The sequence below is a fragment of the Phoca vitulina genome, unplaced genomic scaffold, assembly GCF_004348235.1.
Source record: "Phoca vitulina isolate PV1807 unplaced genomic scaffold, GSC_HSeal_1.0 scaffold12, whole genome shotgun sequence".
Classification (NCBI taxonomy): domain Eukaryota; kingdom Metazoa; phylum Chordata; class Mammalia; order Carnivora; family Phocidae; genus Phoca; species Phoca vitulina.
In genome coordinates, this window is record NW_022589715.1 from 39,300,014 (window position 1) to 39,318,093 (window position 18,080).

General features: G+C 48.9%; 2 protein-coding genes across 6 annotated transcripts in view; one reads left to right on the forward strand and one right to left on the reverse strand.

The window, feature by feature from the left end:
- The window catches only part of RTN4 (reticulon 4), a 69,876-nt gene extending 68,320 nt beyond the window's left edge, over window positions 1-1,556 (forward strand). For both annotated transcript variants that reach the window (XM_032410979.1, XM_032410980.1), the window contains 2 exons: window positions 96-154; window positions 546-1,556. In XM_032410979.1, the coding sequence (XP_032266870.1) occupies window positions 96-154; window positions 546-588 (102 nt within the window). In that variant the 3' untranslated portion in view covers window positions 589-1,556. The remainder of the gene's footprint in view (window positions 1-95; window positions 155-545) is intronic.
- The window catches only part of EML6 (EMAP like 6), a 263,755-nt gene continuing 246,585 nt past the window's right edge, over window positions 911-18,080 (reverse strand). For all 4 annotated transcript variants that reach the window (XM_032410977.1, XM_032410976.1, XM_032410978.1 and 1 more), the window contains 11 exons: window positions 17,232-17,405; window positions 14,270-14,478; window positions 13,268-13,425; window positions 12,489-12,603; window positions 10,565-10,753; window positions 8,890-9,062; window positions 8,298-8,460; window positions 6,590-6,693; window positions 5,788-5,941; window positions 5,279-5,379; window positions 911-3,628 (listed from right to left, as the gene is read on the reverse strand). In XM_032410977.1, coding sequence (XP_032266868.1) covers window positions 3,604-3,628; window positions 5,279-5,379; window positions 5,788-5,941; window positions 6,590-6,693; window positions 8,298-8,460; window positions 8,890-9,062; window positions 10,565-10,753; window positions 12,489-12,603; window positions 13,268-13,425; window positions 14,270-14,478; window positions 17,232-17,405 — 1,565 coding nt within the window. In that variant the 3' untranslated portion in view covers window positions 911-3,603. The remainder of the gene's footprint in view (window positions 3,629-5,278; window positions 5,380-5,787; window positions 5,942-6,589; window positions 6,694-8,297; window positions 8,461-8,889; window positions 9,063-10,564; window positions 10,754-12,488; window positions 12,604-13,267; window positions 13,426-14,269; window positions 14,479-17,231; window positions 17,406-18,080) is intronic.

Sequence of the window (18,080 nt, forward strand, 5' to 3'; positions counted from 1 at the left end):
TTTATTAAAGCCTTTAATTTGCTGGAATATAGTAACGGTTAATAAGATTCTTCAGGAATGTTAATTTTCTAGTAACTCCTTTATATCTCTTTCAGGCGCAGATAGATCATTATCTAGGACTTGCAAATAAGAATGTTAAAGATGCTATGGCTAAGTAAGTATTTAAAATCTGCAACATTTTTTTCCCACTAAGGATAAGGTGTGCTGGACTTGGAGAACAAAGTGTAGTATTTTCATCGTATAGGCCTAATCAGTAGCATATCTTAATCATACCTAAAAAGTACGACTGAATTGCCAAAAGATTTTTCTCTCCATTTGGATCATTGATTCCTGTGTTTGCTCTGTGTTGTATTTAAGGCTTTAAGTCTAATTCAGGAGGTAAGGTGGCAAAATTACAGCTTACAGTTTGACAGCCTTAGGATTTCATGTCCTGTAGAAGCTGAGCACTTACACAAGTAGTTCTTGAAGGATAGCATTTTTAAATACTTAAAATTGAAAAATATTTCCATTGACCTTTTTTTTTTTCCCAACCTTTTCATTTGTAGAATCCAAGCGAAAATCCCTGGATTGAAGCGCAAAGCTGAATGAAAAAGCCAGAAATCAACAAATAGGAGTTTATCTTTAAAGGGGATATTCATTTGATTACATGGGGGAGGGTCAGGGAAGGAGGAAACCTTGACATTGCAGCTTCACAGACCTTTATTTTTAGCATTGCGGTGTCTGAGGAAAAATTACCTGTCTTGACTGCCATGTGTTCATCATCTGAAGTAAAGTATTGTAAGCTGCTATGTATGGATTTAAACCGTAATCATATTTGTGTTTCCTATACGAGGCGCTGATGATGAATAAAAAAAAGCTCTGAGGAAGCTGTATATTACACTTGTGGCAGGTAGTCTTGCTGTTTGTTGTGTTTTTTTTTTTTTTTTTGGGAATCGCAGAGAAAGTGGAGCTGAAAAAAATCCTTTCCACAGTTTGTGCACTGTGTATGGTCTGTGTGGATTGATGCAGATTTTCTGAAATGAAATGTTTAGACGAGATCATACCACTAAAGCAAGAGTGAAAAAGCTTGCCATTCTGGTATGTTCTAGGTGTATTGTGAATTTTACTGTTATATTAATTGCCAATATAAGTAAATATAGATGATATATATATCTATATATAGTGTTTCACAAAGCTTAGACCTTTACCTTCCGGCTATCCCACAGTGCTTGATATTTCAGAGAGTCATTGGTTATACGTGTATAGTTCCAAAGCACATAAGCTTAGAAAAAGAAAATCCATTTCCAGGAGCACTACCATCTGTTTTCAACGTGAAGCGATGCCATGCACATAGTAAACTTCACTGCACAGACTTCCTGTAGTTCATTTTGTTATAAACTCGGAATCTCTGGACTGAATCTAATGCTTCCAAAAATGTTGTTTGCAAATATCAAACCTTGTGATGCAAAAAAATTATAAAATGAAGATTTATACATTTGTGGTTTAAGCTGTCCTGAATCTGTGGAATGCATTGTGAACTGTAAAAGCAAAGTATCAATAAAGCTTCTAGACTTAAAGGATGTTTGGTATTTTGGTTCCCTGAAACGGCAGCCACTGTTCAGAGTACACACACACAATAGCCTTTGCTCCTGGGGCGTGGGGGCTGGTCCGCTCGGAAAGCCTTGCCAGCGCGTGGGGCAGCTGTGTTTACATGATCCAATTTATTTGACACACACATACCAAAATGTTTTCAAATGATGTATTTCTTATACTTTGCTAACTGAAAATAAATTCATGCACCAATATTTTAACAGATAGAACACAGTGCAGGATTTATGAACATACATAAACTCATACCATATAAATGTTTACAAATAAGATTTAAGAAGTTTCTTGACACACACTCTATTGCTCTGTAAATATAGTTTGTATATATCCTCATTGATCAATTTATTCTTCCACATGGTTATTTCAATGCAAGGTCTGATTATTATGAAAGGTCAGGTGTACAGTAGAGGCAGACATGGTTATCACTCAGCGTCACAGGGTTACAGAAAACAGAGTTAGGACTGCACAGGGGCTCAAACGGGGGACCCAACAGCCTATCAGGGGATTAACGTAAGGCATTCATAACTGGGCATATAAAAATAGCTTCATGAGTGATCTAATCCACTTAGAATGCAGAAGCACTTCTGGGGTAAATATTAGTCTGTTTAACTGAAAATGCTTCATTTCACCTTTCTCTAAACTGACAACTGCCAATAGCCAGGAACTCAAGCCCCAGAATTTTGCTTCACTGACGGGAAGGACTAATTGGCGTCTGTGTGCTCAGAGTCCCCAGTCCCTCACTGGCCTTCCTCGAGGCGTGTGTGGGCCGCCCCTCCTGGGGTCAGCGGTGAGCCACATGTAAAGTATGACTGAGGCGGGGTAGGGCTATCTTCTGATTAATATTGTCCAGGTCACATTTTCTGTCATCCAGCCAGCTCTGAGGAACTCTTAAGCTAGCTTATTTTGTTTTATAATCTTATCAAATATTGCTTGGGCTTAGGAATTTGTTCAGCAGGGTTTTTTTTGTTTTTTTCTTTTTATCTGGACTTGACCTATATAGCTCACCTGAACAAATCCATGGGGTCAAGTCAGCCCCACTCTTGGGGGGGCGGGGGGAAGACCCAATGCAGCCTTGGGTCACCTCATTTATTACCATTTTAGGATTAAGGGTTCATCCTCCTAGACCCACTTGAGCTTTTTTCCCCCACCCCCCCCCTTCTATTTTGTAGTAGTGGTTTATTTTACTTCTATTTGGATTTTGTAGGTTTGGCACTGAACTGTGAAAACCCATTTCTACCCCCTCCCTCCTGAATTTCAGTTTCTTTGCTGCTCACCTGCCACTATTTCCCAAGCAGGTAACCGATATCTTGCATTTAGGAAGCCGGGACATAAACACATAAACACATGTCATAAACATGACATGGGTGACAGACCAGGAATCTGTTAAGGGTCCTGTAGCCCTCCTCAGTTTTGAAGTTTTAGCACCATATGTAGAAAGGAGAATATCTGTGGGAGGTGAGACAGCCCACACAACTGGAAACTTTCAAAGGCACTTAATGGATATAAAACTCTGCAAATGAAACGTTAAAAAATTAAGTTTCTCAACTTGTTTATACATGGCTCATTTGGTTTTGAAAGCTAAATGTGGAGAACTGAGGCTATCGGTAGGTCTAATGCTTAGGTGCATCTAACTGAAGCGGTCTTGTTCAACTCATTGGTAAAAATGAACATTTTTAAAGTATATAGAAACAGAATAGCAAAACATCCTTTGTAAAAGTTCTGATGCAAATTAAAAGCTACATATTGGTTAGGGTAACTGAGGCTTTAAATTCTGTCGGTGGGCTACATGGTTAGAGAGGATTTTTTGTGTCGTGTCACGAACAGAGGCAAGCACTCCTCCCATGTGAGAACTGACCTTCCGGGCAGCACAGTTCCGCAGAGGATGGGGCGGTCACCCCGCTTCGCTGGCACGTGGCGCTCGTGTGGCCTGCAGCGCTGTGGGCACAGAGCGGCCCCGGCGTGCCTCCGCGGTGGCTGGGGGGCGGGCAGCAGCAGCGAGAAAGAGGTTTCTGGCATTTACAGACATCGCCACACAAACACACTGAAAAAGCAGACCAGACATTGATCTTGCGTGGCTGGACATCATCATTTTGTCAAGTGACCAAAAACAATCTTACCAAGTGCTCCAGAGTCAAGCTCGGGATGCACTGGACGTTGAGATTTCAACCTCTAAAGACGAACCAGGGATCTTGCCACCAATTAAAGATCTGCTTTTTAAAAATGGCCTATTGGTTTTTGTTTCATCTGGCTCTTTCACCAGCCTGAGTGTGCTGAATGGAAGGACTTTGGCACCTTGACTTCACACTCTCTCCCGTTACTGCTGAAGAGGTTTTATCAGCCCCACTTGGGTAGGAGAGCCTTTGCTAGTGTTGGACATAGAACCAGGCGTCCGAGTACGCTCCCATGGCCACAAAGGCCCAGGGGCCCTGCAGTTTAAAGGTTACTTCTAAGCCTTATAGAGTCATCAAAAGTCACCTCCGATCTCCTGCACCGGGGTGACCAGTTCACTTAGTCTCTCGCTAACTTGTTGGCATCGCTAGCTTGTTGGCAGCCTGGCGGGCGCGGCCCCGAATGGGGGCATTCAGGGGGGCCCTGAAGTGGGGACAGGCTGGCGGTAGGACCTCAAGGGTGCTCAGTGCCGGCCGCTGTTGGCACGGCAGACCTGAGACTGTGCCCCCCCCACCCCCCCCGCAGGCTATCAGAAAGCACCTTTGGGGGCCGTTTTCTGCACCATCCTTCTGGCATTCTCTACAGGTGCCTTTTCCACAACCTCTCAGACCAGTGGATTGCTGGTCTGGATTGCTCTATTTCTTCTTCATCCCACCCCCCAAGCATTTTGCTTGGGCTGAAATGAAACCAATATTCATGTTGCAATAAAGCCCTTCAACTACGTTAGAGGTAGAGAATGAGAGTTGAGGAATGACCTCGTCCTGTTCGTCCACAATCCAAAGAAGGAATGCCCTTGGAGGGACAAGAGAAAGGGGCCTTGGAAATGCTGCAGAGGCTGAGGTCATCTCTGGAGCAGGCTGGCAGGGGTCCTTCCAAATCACTGGAAGGCCAGTCATGCCTCACACTGAACCCTGGGCCTTACACTGAGCAGCAGTTAAGGTCAAAAGCAGCCCCGTCCAAATAGCTGGTTGAGGTTCTCCTGCTACTAACTAGCACTGGGCCTAATGGCTTCACTTCTCATCTGACCTCATGCAAAATTGGGGAACACCCTTGTTTCTCAGGGTGACTGAGGCTTACTACTATTTTTAAACCTCTCTTGGTTGGGATTAGTCATCCATCTTAAGAACTCTGGTGATCAGCTGGAAGTTAGGAGTTAAAAGACCTACGGATCGAGGTCATTTTAACCTGGTTATAGGCAAGGATGCCACGGGCTGCCTGGAATCAGCCATCTTGGGTCCCCCCCGCCCCCCCATCCACCCAGCAGTGCTCAGAGTAGCAATCATGCCCTCCCCTTCTCACCAGTCCCAGGACAGCTCCAGTGGGGACATGGGCCCATCAAGTTTGGGGTTGGGAGTCATCAGAGACTAAAGACCATACTTGAAAAGTCCTTGTCTTCATTGGGACGTCAGCCCCTCCCCGTGTCCCTGGGAGGGGCTGACCCCTGGGACACCTGGTGTGGGGACGGGGGGAGGGAGTACCATCCAGGCCCGGGGAATCCGAGCCAGGTCAGTCAGGGTCCTACCTGCAGTCATCTCCTCCAGTGCTGACCACATACTTGTCGTCATGAGAGAAACGGATGTTCGTCACGTGAGCTGAGTGGCCGAAGTAACGCTTATGTTTGGCCTGTGAGCAAAAGTGAAGAGAGAGAGCTGAGAGACCCTGGCCCTCCCAGCAACCAGAGACCACTTCCGGGACTCCAGTCTCCCCCTGCCGGAATCATCTTCACTCCGGCCATTCCCATTGGGTCTGGACATTTCTCTCAGCCAGCCTTTTGCTGACTGGCTTTCCCGTCCATTCTTGCCCAAGGTGGACGATTTGTACACCTTCCATCCTCCCTTCCCCTGGCTTCCAGGACCTCCCCTCCAGAGGGAGATGAAACGGTTAGGGGTCACCAAATCTCCACAGGGCCGGAACAAGGTTGCTCTTGTTCTAGAGTCTAGATGGCCGTCTCAGTGTGGCCCCACCTCCTGCGGTCTGCAGAAGGAAAGAGCCCAGAGGCAGTGCACGGAGGTTACTCTGAGGAAGACTCACAAATTTTTCTGTGCATGGAAAATCAAAGAGCTTCACTAGCCCGAAGTCATCTCCGGTGACAATGTTGAGGCCAGCATGGGTCACACACGCGCAGTTGACATCAGCCTTGTCTGCATTTCGTGGCCAGATGCCAATGACTTCGTCCCCCAGAACGCTGTTTGAACAAGAAGAGGTGTCAGCAGCAGATGTAGGAGAAGGCTTCCCGCAGTCAGGCACCCTCTCCCGGGGGTAAGAGCGAGAGAGGGCTTTTTGCATCCTTCACTATGATCATGTGGCTCTTCTGTCCCTTCCCCCTCTGGGCACTTACCCTTGTTCTTACTGTTCTGCTGTGCCCCAGTCCCTCGCACCCCAGAAGAAAAGTTACCCCCATCTTTGAGTCTCTCTCTCGTCCCTCCGGTCCTTCCTTCGGACTGTCCGCCTGCTCACAGCCTGGTGGTGACCCTTCCCTTGAACTGGCAAGGCCCTCTTCCTCATCCTAAGCGGCCCTGCCTCCCCGCGCTGCACCGGGGCTGAGTCAGGAGCCCGGAGACCATTTCCCTTTGCACTTGCTGGGTGAGGTTGGGCCCTGGGACGATTACACAAAAGGAGGGATTTTGCATTTCAAAAGCCCAGGTTGGATCAAAGCCAGTGGCCCAAACTGGTACCAAGAAGCCTTCCAAGCCCTCCCTCCCCGCCAAGAAGACAAGACAGCTCCATCTCTGAGCTTCTTCACATCCTGGCCACGTGCAAACTTGGAGACCGAGCCTGGCACAAGAGGCTCCCTCGTGACCTTCCCCTTAAGAAGTTGTTTTCCTCCAGTCACCTTGTCCAGGAGGCCCAGGTGATCTTCTCGATGACCATGGCTTCGGTGACCTGCTTCCCCAGGGGGACCTCATGCACCTGGCGCTTGTAGGCTCCCGTTGACACCTGCAAGCAGAAGGCAACCAAGTCCCTCAACCTTCTCTCCAGGTCAAAGGGCTCCCCTTTCGGTGTGCTGTTTCCCAGCACACCGGCCAAGCCTCTGGCTCCCCAGGACTTTTCAACAAATCCAAGCTCAGCTTGAGGTTGCAAAGCCCGTGGCCAGACGGCAGCAGAAGCCGCGGGAGCAGGACATTTTCCCACTCCTTTTCTGGCTCTTTTCCCAAGTCCTAAGGCAGTGGTCACCCAAATGTGGCTCCTGACCACCAGCAGCAGCAGCTGGAAAGTTGCTGGAAATACCTATTCTTTGGTCCCCCACACCAGACACTCTGAGGGTGGGGCCCGGCAATCTGTGCTTTAACGCCTCCAGGGGATGGCTGACGCTCCAAGTTTGGGAATCCGCGTTCTGGGAGACACAGGTGCTTGGGTACAGAGGTAGGCAAGTTTCCTCATGGACAGCCACTGACGTAGGTGGTTTCTGAAGCATCTAGGGCCTGACCCTTTCTTCTTTGAGAATATCCTAGGGGGAGATAGCCATTTTCCAGAAAATCTCCAGCCCCTTCTACCCCTGTGGGTGCCTCTAGCCTGGCCACCTTGGGTTTTCCTGCCGTGCACGGAAGGCGCCAAGATCTTCCCCACCTCAGGGCCCTCGTACGGATGGCCCGGAAAAATGTTCCCGCCTCTCTCTGCTGGCTAACTCCTACACAGCCCACAGACCGCAGCTTAAATATCACTTGTGCGGAGAGGAAGTGAATCTAAATTCAGCGCCTGTTAAACGCTCCCACAGCACCCTGTACTTTTCCTTCCCAGGACATAATCACAATTTGTAATTATATGTGTATCTTGTGATTATCTGTTGAACGCTTGTCTTCTCCATTACAGGGCAAGCTCCAGGAGAGCAAGGAGCAGGCCCACTCTGTCCACCCAAAAGCCTAGCAAGGTGCCTCGTTCAGTAGATACTCCCCTGATGAATGGGTCCCCTCTCGTTTCACAACGGGTATCCGACTCCAGGCCGGCTCACCAACGCCTAATATTTGTTCAGAGTGCTGGATAAGACATCATTCTCTTTTCAGCTCAAAGTCCCAAAGGTGGGACCCCTCTTCATCCCTTCCCACTGTCTGTTCCCCCAGGAGAGTGAGGAGCCTCCACTCCAGGCCCAGAGTTCAGGTCCCAAGTGTGGACGGGCCACACTACTGAAGACGCGGAACTGAACTGACCACGGATAAGAAGCCACACAGGCTCAGGTACGGCCCCGGGGAACCCGAAGGTAGGAAGCTTTGAAGGGGAGGAGGTGGGGGGAGGCTAGAAGTGGATTAGGGCTCATGCTGCCTGCATTTCTTACTGAAGGACAACTCCACTTTTAAAATTCTAGTTCTTCAACATTCTTAAATTCTCTAGGCCTCTGCCCTTTCCTTAATAAACTCGGGGGGAAGTAACAGTACTGACCGGGTTCCTGTGAATAGGAAGTGAGTACACAGCCCCGCACAAAGCAAGCACTCCACTACTGTAAGCCACCACTGTTGTTGCTTTGGCTGGCATTATTCCTATTAGTATTAGTAATATTATTATTATTATTATTGGTTGCCTCAGAGCGCAGCAGAGCTGAAACATACCTGGATGTATCTGCCATCCGCTGAGAAATCCATCTGAATGACAAAGCTTGGAATATCTTTGCAGTAGCCAATGCGATTCAGGCTTGTGCCCTGAGTGAGGTCATAGAAGTCAACTGTGTGTTCAGAAGAACCAACAGCTAAGAATCTGCTGTCTGGGCTGATTCTAGAAAAAGCAATCCAAGAGCATGGTCCATGAGAAGGGCTGTTTGGGCCGGTCCGGCGTGAGGTCGGCTCTGGGAGGGGCCTCCCAGGATCAAAGGCAGGGAGATCTCACTTCATGACTCACACACGGTTATCTTCTCTGACATACTAGGGAATTCAGCCATTTCTCTGGATCCTAGCCCAGGGCAGTAAGGAAATGGATGCAGCCTTAGGTAGAATGGCGTGGTACATGTAGTTTTTACTTGGTAAAAACTCTCATGGAAATTAGCAAAGACATGTCTGAGAGTTCACGTGTGGGAGAGTCTCCTTTCACAGCTGGCTCGCTGAAAGGGACCCCCTCACAAATGAGTTCTTCAGTCCAGCCCTGGCCCTGACCCTTCTGGAATGGGAACCACCCTCCTTCTTCCTGCCCAGACCACCTGCTATGTACCTGATATCTTGGATAGCAGATTTCCGGTCTCGTTTTTTCCCCCAGACTTTGAGGCTGTTCACCAGCAAGATGACAAACTCCCCATTCTTCATGCCGATGGCCACCATCTCCCCATCGGGGCTGTAGGCTGCACACCTGGCCGCGTGGCCCAGGTTCACCTTGTTGAGCAGCTTCTACATTGAAGCAGAGTAACAGTCCCTGAGCCCCCGGCCGCCTCGGCTGGTCTCCCAGGGAAATCCCGCACCCAGGCCAGAGCGCTCAGGCTGTCTCCGCTGCCACTGTGGGCCTGCAGACCTCCTGCTTCTTATAGGAACCGTCCCCGAGGAGCTGAGGCAGCCAGGATGTTTGAATTAGAGCCGCTTGGGAGACAACACGGATCAGGGCAGAGGCTGCCGAAGTTTTCTGTAAGGGGTTTGGTAGTCCATACGGTAGGCTTCACGGTCCATATGATCTCTGGCCACCACTGAGCTCTGCCACGGGCGCCACGTAACCTGTGAGCCTGGTTTACTTTGTAGAACAGGCAGCAAGCCGGACTGGACCCTCCAGCCTTAGACTGCCCCCCTCTTGCTCCAGGAAAAGAGTTGGAGCTTCCGCACCTGGTGGTTCAAATCCCGAGCCCTGGCTGTCACTAGCCGGGTGTGTTTGCGTCAGTGACTTCCCCACTGTCCCATTGGAAAAGAAGGGAGATTAATACTGCTCGTGCAAGACTGCTGTAAGCATTAATGATCATGCATATGAGGCATCTGGTGGGTAGCAGGTACTCACTAAATGATAGCCATTGTTAATAGTAAACACAGTAAATAATTATGAAAATTAACATAAATATAGCAACCATAGTTGGGCTTTTGCATATCTGTTCTTTGATCCTCACACTAAAAATATGAAATATTTACTGGCTATTTTGTGATGAGCCCAACTATTTTAATTATTAGAATTTAAGTACTTGTTTTATTTTTTTAACTTTTTAAGATTCTTTAGAGAGAGGAATCTTTAAAATTCTTTAGAAAGAGTGTGAGTGAGCTGGCAGGAGGCAGAGGGGGGCGGAGGGAGAGGGGGAGAGGGAATTCCGAGCAGAGTCCGTGCCCGGCATAGAGCCCGATGCGGGGCTCAATCCCACGGCCCTGGGATCAGGACCTGAGCCGAAAGCAAGATTGGGACACTTGACCAACTGAGCTACTCAGGCGCCCCTAACTACTTGTTTTAATATCAGATAACACTTGGCAACAATAATTTTCTCCCCAGACTACTCTTTGCTATTTTTCACTCAAGATGAATTTTTTAATTTTTAATTTTTTTCCATATTCCAAGAGGAACTTTGGTGGGATTTTGATTGACACGTTCCATTTGGGAACATCTGATGTTTTAAATCATTCTTAGTCTTCCCATCCAGGGAAGACCTCTCTCTTTCTTTTTAAGGCTTTGTGGACTTTCCATGACAAGAGAAAAATTTTCAGATTATTTTTTCAGATTATTTTCAGATTATTCCTGAACTATAGTTATGGATGGACACACAGCTAAAAGACAGACGGACTGGGTGTGTGCTGGCTGTCTAACTTAATGGCTGACCTGCCACATCGCCCCTCTCTGGCCTGACCCTGGCCAGTCCTCTCCTCCCGCCAGGCTCTGGCCAGACCCACCTGCGGGCATCCGAGCCCGGGCAGAGAGGGCCCCTCACCTTGTCAGCCAGGTCCCAGATGCGGGCCGTGCCGTCGTTGCTGGCAGAGATGAAGATGTCCTTGGAGGGGTGTGTGGCCAGGCCCCAGATCTCCCCTTCCATGTGTCCATCAATCAGGATGTTGGAAGCAGCATTTTTTTCACCAACTTCAATTATTTCTCCATCTTTGGTTCCTACTAAAATTTTTCCCTGTTGCAATAAAAACATTAGAAACAAGACAAATACTGTATGATCCAACTCGTATGACTTACTAGTCCAATTCACAGAGAAAAGTCAAATGGCGGTCGCCAAGTGCTGGTGGGAAACGGAAAGGGGCGTGAGTACTTCATAGGTACAGAGTTTTAATTCTACAAGATAAAAAACGTTCTGTGGGTGGACGGGGGCGATGGTTGCCCAGCAACGGGAATGTACTTACTACCGCTGAACGGTACACCTAAAAATGGCAAAAATGGTAAATTGTTACATTCTCTATATTTTGCCACAATTTAAAATGAAATAATTTTTTTTTTAAAGATTTTATTTATTTATTTGAGAGAGAGAGAATGAGAGAGAGCACATGAGAGGGGGGAGGGGCAGAGGGAGAAGCAGACTCCCTGCCGAGCAGGGAGCCCGATGCGGGACTCGATCCTGGGACTCCAGGATCATGACCTGAGCCAAAGGCAGTCGCTCAACCAACTGAGGCACCCAGGCACCCTAAAATGAAATAATTTTATCATCTACTCGCTATCTAGGGGGTGCTCGATTGGCAGACAAAGAGATGAACATAGGTAAAAAAGAAGGAGATCTGTATTTTAAAGAATAACTTCAAGAAGAACACAATTAGAGCAAACTGGGAGCGGCTCTGCCAGCAATAGTGCTTCCATGGGAAGGGCCGAGAGGCTTCTGTGGTTGACTCAATCGCCCACCTTACGTCACCCCTCACCTCCCATTCTCCCTCAACCGTGGATGAGAACAGAGACTCCATCATCGGGTCTCTGCAAGAACATTCCACAGACAGCAAGCTCACTACAGAGCTGGGCAGCCAGTTTCTGCTGTTGGACAGCTCAGGTTCTTCCTAAATTCTCCTTCACACACCGAACAAAACGCCATCTCCGATGAGCCCCACGTCTGGGCCTAGCTCCGCCCCACCTCCCAGATGTCTCATCACCCTACCGGATGACTGCCATTGATCTATTTAAAAACAAAGATCTCCATTCCTAATTATGGAGACTCCAAGTCATGTCTGCCTTTTTATGGGGAACATCCTGAAGCCAAAGCAGAGGTTAAGATTTATTTTCAAGTACCTCAGAATTTCTTGGGGAGTTAAAAAAAGAAAAGGAAAAAAGGAACACACACATCATGACTAAGATTCTGATTTGGCAGCTCTGGGCAAGAGCCTGGACATCCATATTTAAACAAAACACAACAAGAGACCAACACCAAAAAAACCCAACCTTGCACTTGTTTCTGAGATTCAGCCCAGGTATGACTTGAAAACCTATGGCTTTGAGTCACAGTTTGATGGCCCCTTCCTGCCCCCTTACTGCCCATGTAACTGTGGGCACAGGCAAATTATTGACTATCTCTATGCCTAGAGTAATAATATTATCTGTAATAGCAGCTAACATCCACTGAATGTGGCTATGAGGCAGGCATAAGGAAAGGCACCATGCATTATAATGCATGTGATCCTCACAAGGACGCATGTGCTGGAACAGAAAGGTTAAGTAACACACCCAAGGTCACACAGCCCGCGCTACTCAGAAGAGTCTGCACCTGGGTCTGTTGGATTCTGCTAAGCCAACTCCCCATGGCAGTTCAAGCCCCACCTCGAAGGCTGGTTTTAAGGATTCAACAATGCAGCACAGGGAAGGTGTCCGGCCGAACTAACTCTCCCTTGGGCCCCAAGGGGACAGCTGGGGGTAGACTGGCCCCACCCACTCACTTTGCCCCGGCACACGGAGCGCACACACTCCACCAGCTGGCCTGTCTCCAGCTGGAAGGCCCGGCAGCGCTTCATCTCCTGGTCCCACAGTTTCACGGCACCTCCTTCTTTGGTCCTAAAAAGGATCAAAAGGCACTTAGCATGTTGGCCCTTGTCCTAAGACTTGCCTGTGACATGCCAGGCCCCCTGTCCCCATCATCAAGGTCACAGCCACTGGGGCCCAGCAGGACAGACCCTGCAAGGTGGCCTCTCTCGGCCCCACCGATGGGTAGTTACAACCATTTGGACTGGCAGATTTCCTAGAATACTTTCAAAGGCCACTATGGTAGAAGGAGAGGATTGTGATCTAAAAAAGTCAAACCGTGTTTTTATCAGATCAAACATGAAGAGAAATGCTTCTCTGTTTTTCTGCTTCATTTTCACATCTCTGTCCCCACGGGAACTTCTCTCCCCTCCTCCCCAGCCTCCCGCCCCCCAAAGAGCTACAGAGAGGAACACTTGATGACCAGCATAGTCACTCGGGTCTATCCAAGAATTTTAAACTATTTTAAACTGGATTTTAAACTACCATGAAACCAGCCCTCCCCATCTCTGACTTATACTTCTGAAAGGTTTGACCTAGGGCCCTCTCGGAGAGTGAGGGGAGACTGATCTCCCCGCTGCAGCAGAAAAGATGGGAGAATGAAAAGCTGCATTTTCTCCCAGGGGGAAATGTTTCTGTCACTCTCTCCCAAGACAGTAAGAGAAGCCCAGCTATCCTCAGGGGAGTTTCAGCTTACGGCCGCTCTTTGCCACCGGTCACTATGAGTCCGTCCCGAAGGGTTGTGTACATTGTGAAGACGGGGCCTGTGTGAGCCTTGGCCACCAGCCGGATGAGGAAGTGGTCCTTCCACACGTAGACGTCTCCATTGATGGCACCCGTGAAAGTAAGGTTGTTCTGTAAACAAAGGGACACTTTCCACACCAGGACACTCACAGCAGCTCTCAGGAGGGTCCCCTCCCAGCCACCTGCTCCTTGCTTAGGTTACCAGAGCTAGAGAAACACAAACACACGCTCAAATTGACCTTCTGTGCTAAGGAAAGGCAAAAGACTTGACAGGAGACCACGAGGCAAATATGATAAGAAAATCACTCAGCCCTGAAATTCACTCTCCTGAGTTGGTTTGGGGCATTTGACTTCCCCACTGTGTGCACGTCTGCATGCAAATGAACTTCCATCCTGGGATCCAGCCCCAGATGACTGCAGAATAAGGGGTAAGGGGCAGGACTCCAGCCTAAACTTTCATGGGCTTGGGAACAGGGTGCGTAAATCCACACCTGCTGGACCAAGACTTGGCTGGGTTTCAGAATGTCCCCAGGGGAGCCTGCATTGGCTGAGGGGGCCCCACAGTTGGGGCATCTGTGGCACAAGAAGGCTAGGAGGAATTGGGAGGCTGTCCGGGGGGGAATCAGTCCCACACCCTCTGCACTTCTCTAACCCAGACCTAACAGGCTTGCAAGTCAGTCTGCCTTTACAATGATGAAGCTCCTGCCCTGAGTGAGTTGGGGGGGGGGGGGTCCTACCTTTTCTAATGAATATTTCGAGGGTAAAAATAGGGAAAAATACAGTCAACTCACCTGTCTGTGCTAAAGAAAGGGAATAATGGTTGCAAGTAAACCAATAAAGGAGAAAATGGGGAAATAGCTTTCTTGTTGCCTGCAGCTTTGTGGCTATAAGTGCCCCCCCATGCCCATGCCCAGGGGTCAGGGTCCCCTCTCAGGAAGCTTCTGCTGGAACTCACAGCACCGAAGGCCACAGAGAGCATCGTCTGCATCTTGGCAGCTTCCATGGACCCGATGACCCCTTTCTTGTAAAGCAGGGCGCTGCCTGCCAGGGTCCAGAACTTCATATGTTTGACCCCGACGGACACAAATTGGGTGTCTGAGTCGGGGCGAAATTCCACCACAAATATGCGCTCCAGGTGACCCCCTCGGCTGGCAACCTTGGCGCCTGTATGGGTGAGAGATTCTGGTGAGGGGGGTGTCCTCCCACACTCCGGGTCAGGCACTAAAGTGCAGCTCACTCAAGATGGCTCTCCATCCCAGCAAGGCCCAGGGTACCCTGCAGATGTTCCTTCTTCCTCAACAGCACCCTCCCCACCTCAGACACTACTCTCAACACCTTATAAAATGGGAACTCTTATTATCCCCAAATTACAGATGAGCCAAACTGAGGCACCGGGAGGTTAAAATAACTTTCCCAAAATTGCTCTACAAATAAAAGGTGGAGCTGGGGTTATCTGAGGACAAAAGTTAAAGCTCCACAGATGAGTCAAACACATAAATGGGGTTGAGGAAAAAACTAGTAATTAAGTATAAAAGGTAGAATTTTTAAACCTAAAAACCATGAAAGAAAAAGGAATGTGAAGGACTTTTTTTTGAAGAACGTAAAAGCAGAGAATCTTGGAAAGAAATAAAGAACTCTCTAAAGGAATGGGAGTCTCCAATTACACTCCAGAGGAGGGTTCAGCTTCCCGTGGGCGGGAATCATGTGGTGAGTTCAGACACCAGAAGTGAGGAAATGAAGGGTGCCCTTTGCCGTTTTCTCATATCTGGAAGCTTCCACCCCTGGGGCCATCCCTTCTTGCTGTGTTCATGGGGGCCTGGATGTGGCTTGTGGGGGTGAAGTGAGATGGAGGGTTATGTTCGCAGCACTGCCGCTCTGGAAATTTCCCAGGCTCTCTCTTTTCCGCCCTGAGAGTACACTTGAGTGGTTTATTTTGCACCTTCTTCTAAGCCACTGTTTGTGTTTTCCTGGTCTTACTCCATGGACCTTCTAATTGTGGGCACGCCTGTGTCCCGCCTTGCAGTGGCTTCTACTTTGCTCAGAACAAGTTTCATTCAAGTATCGAGGACCTGACAATGTGCACTTTATATAATAAGCTCATTTTGTATTCAACTTTGTTTCTTAGCTACACACACACACACCTGGAGTTCCACAAAAACAGTCCTCCAACAAACGAAGAATGAATAATATGCTCTCTAATGGTAAGAAAAATGTAGATAAACCACCCTCAAAACTGTATCATCTGTAAACAGGACTTGAAGTGAAGGAAAAACCACACACAATCGGCTCAGATGAGCTGGTGGTTGGTGACACAACATTAGACATTGTAACTGGCTCAGAACCCTTCTGCAGACACCCAAAGGCTGGTTCCAACAAAGACAATGGGAGAAAGTTCCCCAAGAGAAGGCTTCTCTTGATCATGTTTAAAAGCTTACTTAAAAGTCCTGGCTCTCCCAGTACCCCCGTCCCCCCGGAGGTCGCAAGGCGCCCCGGGTGAGCAGGAGTCTGGGCTGGGGCAGGGCCGGAGCAGGTGCTATCCAGAGGGGCAGATGGCAGAAGGGAGGAGGATGGGCCTGGACTGAAGGACTAGCCTGTGCGCGGGGCCCAACAGGACGACTCTCTTCCAAGGAGCTAGGCATGGACTTGGTCTTGGCCGCTGCAGACGGCAGAGTTCGTGCCGTAGAAGAAAGGCATAATGAAGCCAGTTAGGCCCTCACAAGAAAGGACTTTATAAGAGATTTCCAGCAGTGGGTGGGCTGCCTTGGGAAGTGACGTGGGCCATCTTCCTGCAAGTATTCGGCCGAGGATGGGAGTCAGCCTGTCAGGAGTGCACTTGCAGGGACTGCTCTACGGGGGGGATCCAGACTGGTCCTTCCAATGCTACAAGGCTACGAATCTATAGTTTAAGACCCTCAATGTCTCATCAGGGGCTGAGTCTATTTAAGACCAACTCGACATGACAGGAAATGAAGCTGCATCCCCAAAACTTAGATAATGGGGCCATTTGGGCGCCATGCACCAATGAACAAGAAAACGAGAAATGGACAGGATAAGATGAACGAGTCTCATCATAGAAGTTTGCAGGTTCCCAACCTCTTTTTCTCACATGGGGGCTCAGGAGGCATTGGAACTTAGCTCCCAGCTCTTTCTACCTCCCTCCATGGGGAGGTGCTGAGATAATGAATCTCTAGAAGCCCTGAATTGGAGAAGAGCCACTTCCGTGCGTGCCTGGCTCAGTGTGCCCCAGATACGGGCTGCCCGGCTGGAGACAGACCTCATTAACGTCCTAACTAATTGGATCTGTTCTGCCAACCTGAGAATACACTCAAAAGATTGCACATCTTTGATTCTAACATGAACATAAATTTAGTAGCAGCCTGTGTGTGTGTGTGCGTGAGTGTGTTGGGGAAAGGCAAGAAAGAAATCCTGTTACATTAAATGTAAACCTTGATTATAAGGTGAATCCCCATTTCGAAAAAGTTAAAATGCCAAAAAATTAAAAATTAAAAAAAAGTGTTTCTGAGCCCATGGTGGTAAAATCCTGCCCCAGTTCCCGTAATAAGGCAACCAGGGTGACAAGGCTGCAGTGGGATCTAGAGGTCACGGAAGGAATGTCAAGGACATGGACATTTGGGTGGGAAGGGAGTTAGGATGGAAATGGAGGAGGCCACGGTCTTCTGCCTGAGGAGGAAGGCTGCCAGCAGAGAGTGCCCACAGAACCTTCACTCAACCAGCCCGGGACTGCCCTGGCCGTGGGGTCCAGGGGTCTGATGGGCAGTTTCTCCAGGATTCTCCGGCTTCCACAGACCCAGCAGCAGTGCCCACGGTGGGCTTCAGAGTGGGGCCCATGGAGGTTTGAACCCCGCACACACCACAAGCAAGCCTCCCAGAGGAACAGACGGCCTAGCTCCTTTTACCTTCCTGCCAACGCCAGACGGTGATGGTGTGCTCGGGGTCCACTCCCACCGACACCAGGAGCTTCCCGGTGGCACTGAAGTTGATGTAATTCACCCCTTTTGAGTGGAAGCACCGCAGCATCGAGAGGGTGTGTTTGGTCATGGCGTCCCAGATGTGGATTGAAGGCGTCGTCCCTGAATGTGTGAGGCGTGACACAGAACTGAGGCTGGAGAACTAAGGCCATGCTTAGGTTCACCCCAAAGTCTTTTTAAGACCAGCATCCTGGGGCGTTACAGTTACTGGGCCTCAGAGACCCCCAACCTGACCGGGCCAGCGGTGAGAGACGACGAGACACACATGCCGTGCTTTTAGAGCCGGAGGCCTAGGGGGCACTTACGTCCCGCACACGCACTTGTGCAGGGCTTTATACAAAGGAAACTGGTGAGCTCAGTGATTCATATCGGCAGTTTTGCCAGATACAATCAGCAAACGCGACACAGCGACATGACTTTGCCGTGCAGATTCCAACCGCTCACGGATGGAGCAGCCTTACCTGGGGTCTCCGTCATACCAACTGCGTTGGGTGGACAATGGCAATGAGGAAGCGTCAAGGGAAGACAACAGCTAAAATAAGTCATGTTTCTAATAGCGAGGCACTTAGCAGCAGCATCAGGAAGCTCCAAATTAAGCTTAGAAATGGACATGGGTTCAAGGAACACAAGCAGCGGATATGTTTGTAAAAACTGCCTTTGAAACGACAAAGTTAAAAAAAAAATAAAACAAAATAACACAACACAACCTCTCACAAATGTGAATCCGTTCACATTTGTCGTTGGCAGTTCCCCAGGGTCCAGAAGAGCCAGGCGCAC